The sequence below is a fragment of the Pimephales promelas genome, chromosome 25 (genome assembly GCF_988280905.1).
Source record: "Pimephales promelas chromosome 25, fPimPro1.hap1.1, whole genome shotgun sequence".
Classification (NCBI taxonomy): domain Eukaryota; kingdom Metazoa; phylum Chordata; class Actinopteri; order Cypriniformes; family Leuciscidae; genus Pimephales; species Pimephales promelas.
This window is the reverse complement of record NC_142793.1, coordinates 10581783-10587278: the sequence shown is the minus strand read 5'-3', so window position 1 is coordinate 10587278 and position 5496 is coordinate 10581783. Positions and strand designations below refer to the sequence as shown.

Below are 5496 nucleotides of genomic sequence, written 5' to 3'. Positions count from 1 at the left end.
TAAATATAAATAAATATAATATAAAATATTTCTTCTGTTCATAGTGTGGCATTATGATCTACATAAGTGTATTTTAAGATAGAGGGCAAATTTGGATAACTTAAGAACCAGTAGTATCTTAATGATCTGCCAAGCAATAAGACATTATACTTTATAAATTTCACATGTACATTGTTCTCTTCTTCATGCTCCGGTGTTGTCCGTGTTATGCTGTCTTAGCTCGTCGTGCTTTAGTTTATTGATTTCTTATTATATTTGAATTATGTGTATTTGGCTGAACAACCCCTGCATGACAGTATCCAGTTGAAAATAATATAAGGTTTATACAATTCAAACAATTCAGAGGGAACAGAGAAACGGCATGATAGAACATACATGACAAAGGAGCTCACTTAAAAAGGTTTTATTAAAACAGGTTCATAAATATATTCAAAGCAGTAAGCCTGAATCATTATAGGTTTATATTCTGTTTTTACTGTAAAGACTTCTTGGGTTTGTTCTTTACTGAGTAATGGCAGCTGGTGCTTCGGGATTGAAGGGATCAGGATTTATTTTGTTCAGCTCCTCTATGACAGTTTCATACTCTATTTTCCATTGCTCTGTGGTCAGTGCAGATGGGCTGGTCTCCAGGAACTTATACGCATCTTTAGTCTGCAAGCTAAAGATGCTTTTTGCATGTAGACAGGATTCACCGAAGGCCTTCCAATGCTGGAAGATTTGAGGTACAAAGTCAATCACAGGAAAAAGAATACAATCAAGGTGAAATAATTTCTGAATATTTCCTCAATGTCTAAGTTACCCCTTTTGCTGAATCAATAGATTCCAGAAAGATCTCCTTCATTTCGCTCTCCTCGATGAAGTGTTCATTAGCAAAAGTCTCGTCTTTGAGAGCCTCCAGCATTACACTCACTGATTCCCAGAACTTCTGAAGCTGAATCAGAATGTTTTGGATTCGGGAAAGGCATTTTTGGACGTCGTTCAGATGGACAGGGTCGGGTATTGAACCTTTGGAAATAACATGAAGCAGACATTAATTATGAGAGAGAACTCTGAGGCTTCTGGTGTAAATCAGGGACTGTTTCGAGCACGACTGGAAAAACTTCTAAAGTCAAGAATCTTACCATTTTCTATTTTCATTGTTGCCAACTTCAGCTGCATGTCCATCATCCTGACTTGGATGCTCCACTCTTTGCCCATCAGACTTGACTTCTCAATGGAGAGTTGAGTCAATTCACTGGACAGAACGTGGGCTTTCGCAGCTGCTTCAGAGTCATCGTCAGCATTTTTAAATAAGTTGGCAATGGCTCCAACAAATGGTACAAGGGCTGACAAGAAACCCCCATCATTGCTTTTTTTAGAAGTTGCTTTGACGTGATTATACAGCTCTTGGTTTTTTTGTTTAATCGTTGTCTCAATTTGTATGATTTTCTGATTGTTGTTCTTCAGTTGATCTTCGAGATCTCTCACCGCCTTCTCCTGAGCCTCTATCTCAGTAGTACTTTGTGCTTTTTTTCTCTCTGTCTCAGCCTTTTCAAGAATGACATCACTGGTGCAGGCAGCCACACTGTGGTTGTGTTTCTCATATCTGGCGACAACAGATTGCAGATTGTGAGCTGTGGCAAATCAAATTTTCATAAAGACATGTGTTCCAGAAAAAAAAAATTCAACAAATCTTACAACAGTTTCTAAAATTTTGGCAACATTTTGAAACATTTTACCTGTCCACCATCAGTCCCACTTTGTCAACGATTTCAGTGATCCATGTTCTGGCTTTTTCTAGTGACTTAATAGCCAAAATGCTTTTATCCTTTTCAACGGCAACCTTCAGCGCAGGCAGAAGTGTGGAAACCAGGTTTTTACTTGTGGCCGCACACTGAAAGACAGCACAAATGCTCACATTGTTTATCCACGTTTCATACTTTACATAGAAAACTATTTGTCAAAATCAATCTATAAAATATATAACCTCTATGACAGTTTTGACACCATTCCCTATATTGTGTGTCTCGTGACCAGTTCAAGTGCCAATTAAGAGTAATAAATAAGTGCACTAAAGATGGACAGTCCTCAGAAGGTTCATTTCGGTAGTTTGTGAAAAGTTGTGCAAGCTGGTAAACTCATTCTGTCATTAATCCATGATGATTACATGATAGGTGGGTTTGCTCTAGCGCTCCACTGTTTCATTCTTTCCTTCACTCAGTCGGAATCTGTATGGCATGTAACGCTTTATACAAATAAACTTGAGTAGAGGGGCGAATTGCACATCTGGTGATCAGAAGCTTTCTTAACATTTTTTATTGTGGTGTTGTTGTGTAACTGAGAGATAAAGTGTAGCACATATTTAAATTATCATCTAAACATTGCAGATTTCTTGCCAGTATTTAAAATTATTTGGTAACACTTTAGAATACGGTTCCTTCGTTAATGAATAACTACACAAGAACTAATGAGTAACACAAAATTAACAATCTAGTAACTATTATTAACTAACAAGAAACTCTGATTAACGAACTAGTAAGTAATAGCGCACAGACGAAAGTGGTAGTTCACTATTAAGTAATCAATAACTGCTATTTTTTTAATGCTTCCCAGAGAACTACTGAAAAAGTTTATTAACAATCTAGTAACTACTATTAACTAAAAGAAATTCTTATTAATGAATTAGTAAGTAATGACTCACAGATGAAAGTGTTACTAGATACTTCTGTGGGAATTACTAATTATTTGGATTCGTATTATAAAGTGAAGATCATTGGAACTAACTAGTAATTACTCAAGTGTTACTACATGATCTAGTCATGATTTGTGCAATGTTTGAGATTTTTGGTGAACTTTAGTATACTTTTAGAAAATGTCTTTTGTAACACTTGAGTCATTACTAGTTAGTTCCAATGATCTTCACTTTATAATACAAATCAAAATAATTAGTAATTCCCACAGAAGTATCTAGTAACACTTTCATCTGTGAGCTATTACTTACTAATTCGTTAATAAGAATTTCTTTTAGTTAATAGTAGTTACTAGATTATTAATAAATTTTTTCAGTAGTTCTCTGGGAAGTATTAAAAAAATAGTAGTTATTGATTACTTAATAGTGAACTACCACTTTCGTCTGTGCGCTATTACTTACTAGTTCGTTAATCAGGGTTTCTTGTTAGTTAATAATTGTTACTAGATTGTTAATATTGTGTTACTCATTAGTTCTTGTCTAGTTATTCATTAATGATGGAACCGTATTCTAAAGTGTTACCAATTATTTTATAAGTGCCATCTCTCTTGGCGAAGAGAATGGTGGAAACATTAGAAATGTTAAGAATTAAGGTAAACAGATCTTGTGCAAAACGTATAGGCTAACAATGCCTCATCTCTTGGACTGACAGTTGTACACTCTTCAAGATAACGGTTCTTTATTGGCTTCAATGGTTCCCTGAAGAACATTTTAAATGCTAAAAGAATGTTAAAAATCTATGGAACTTTTTCTTTTCACAAAAGGTTCTATTGGTTTAAAAAAATATTATTCACATGGCTCTTTAATGAACTGTTCACTGAATTTCTTTGGTTACCAAAAGATGGTTCTTCTATAGCATTGCGGGGAAAACCCACAACTGGAGTCTTTATTTTTAAGAGTGTCAATGGATGTGGTGTGCAATAACAGAAATGGATAAAGAACATTGGCTTTACCTTCAGCAGAAGAGCCTCAGAGGACCCAAAGAGAAGCTGAGTTTCAACAGCACGCTCTCGGAGAACCCTTTCCAACTTGGGGAACTTTGCCAAACAGAGATAAGAGAGATGGTAGAGGAGAGCGGTGCGCTGAGCAGATGGAAGAAGCTCCGTGACAAAGTCAGGGCTACTTGCGACCTCAATTTCTGTAGAATTACATATGTGATAGTTATAACTTGATGGTTTTGCGCAGACGTGTGTCAATTATTAACAACATTAAAAATGTGAGAGGTTTACATTGTATCAGTGAAAAACAATTCCAAGATTTTTACCCACCTTGGCTGTCTGACATTTTTGGTCTGTAAAGAAAGTACCTGGAAAACACTGAAAAACAATGAGTGTCAAGAAACAATAAATGGGAGAGGTCAGTAAAAGTTACCTGTAAGATGAATGAACCTCTCTAAGCAATGTTGATGACTGTGTCAGCATGGGGAATTTATACTATAAGGCACCTCCTTAAAATTTCATCATATACTAAAATCATATCCTAGTCAGATGTTGTATTGTAGCCTTGGGGGATCTGGTTGGGCAAACTGAGACTTGAACATTTCACTTACCACAACTGTTATTAATTTTATTTCAATCTCCTTACCTTAAAAGGAGATTCATTCTGTGCACTGTTTTTCTGGAATGAGGATGCAGTTTATATATAATGTAAGTTCATGTCGCAGTGACATTTACTGTTGTCACACTTTCCTGGTTAAATGAAAATTATATCATAAAAAGAGAAACCAAATACAATTATATTTTGTATTTTATCATGAATTAATTAATTAATATTATATTTATTAAAATCAAGTATGAATCTCATCAATTTAGTTTTTCATAAGCAACAGTGTCCGCTGTTCCTGAGCCGGAGCCAGTGTCTGTTCCAGAGCCAGAGACAGATTAGGAGATACCCATTGTCGCAGCCGGGGGAATACCCAGCAACTATCTGGAGCCTCTGGCACGGATCCTGGAAAGACCCTTCAGAACTTTTGTGTCCCTGGTTCCAGAGCCAGAACCAGTGCCTGTTCCAGAGCCGGAGACTGTTCCAGAGCCAGAGCCGGTGCCTGTTCCAGAGCCGGAGCCAGTGCCTGTTCCAGAGCCGGAGCAAGTGCCTGTTCCATAGCCGGAGCCGGAGCCATTGTCTGTGTAACCCCTCACACCCGGGTCCTACTCGCCCCGCTCCGAGCGGGCCTCGAACCCGGGTCTCCGGCGTGAGAGTCAGGCGCTCTAGCAAGGAGGCTAAAGACTGCAGCCTCTAGCGTCTGTCGCTAGAGCGCCTATTGAGATCTGGGAGTGAGGTTTACTCGCACAGTAACTACTAGCTGGCCTCCGTTACACTCACCCCCCTAAACCTCACTCTCATCCGGGTCACCCCACCAATGTAACCCCTCACACCCGGGTGCAACTCGTCCCGCTCCCAGCGGGCCTCGAACCCAGGTCTCCGCCATGAGAGTCTGGCGCTCTAACAAGGAGGCTAAAGACTGCAGCCTCTAGCGTCTGTCGCTAGAGCGCCTATTGAGATCTGGGAGTGAGGTTTACTCGCACAGCAACTACTAGCTGGCCTCCGTTACATCTGTCCCTGAACCAGAGCCAGTGTCTGTTTCTGTGTTTGTGTCTGTCCTTGTGGCCATTACTGTTCTAGTGGGTGTTCCTGAGCCGGTGTCTGCTGTTCCTGAGCCAGAGCCAGTGCCAGTGTCCGTTCAAGAGTGGGAGCCAGTGTCTGTTCCAGAGCCAGTGCCAGGGTCTGTTCCAGAGCCGGAGTCAGTGCCAGTGTCTGTTCCAGAGTCA

The 5496-nt window shown here is 39.2% G+C and overlaps 1 protein-coding gene across 1 annotated transcript; it reads right to left on the bottom strand.

Annotated features, from left to right (window-relative positions):
• Positions 1-388: 388 nt before the first annotated feature.
• Positions 389-4107, bottom strand: LOC120473346 (uncharacterized). Its single transcript, XM_089127727.1, has 6 exons — positions 3997-4107; positions 3682-3866; positions 1719-1873; positions 1122-1585; positions 800-1005; positions 389-708 (listed from the first exon to the last, which is right to left on the bottom strand). The coding sequence occupies exons 1-6, from the start codon at positions 4010-4012 to the stop codon at positions 502-504; spliced, it is 1233 nt and encodes a 410-aa protein (XP_088983853.1). The 5' UTR covers positions 4013-4107; the 3' UTR covers positions 389-501.
• Positions 4108-5496: the final 1389 nt, after the last annotated feature.

Excerpts from the sequence above, each read along its gene's own strand:
- LOC120473346 (XM_089127727.1), bottom strand. Across the intron at positions 1,586-1,718 it reads GTGGGACTGATGGTGGACAG|ATATGAGAAACACAACCACA; the intron begins GTAAAATGTTTC and ends TGTTGTCGCCAG. Across the intron at positions 1,006-1,121 it reads AACAATGAAAATAGAAAATG|GTTCAATACCCGACCCTGTC; the intron begins GTAAGATTCTTG and ends TTATTTCCAAAG.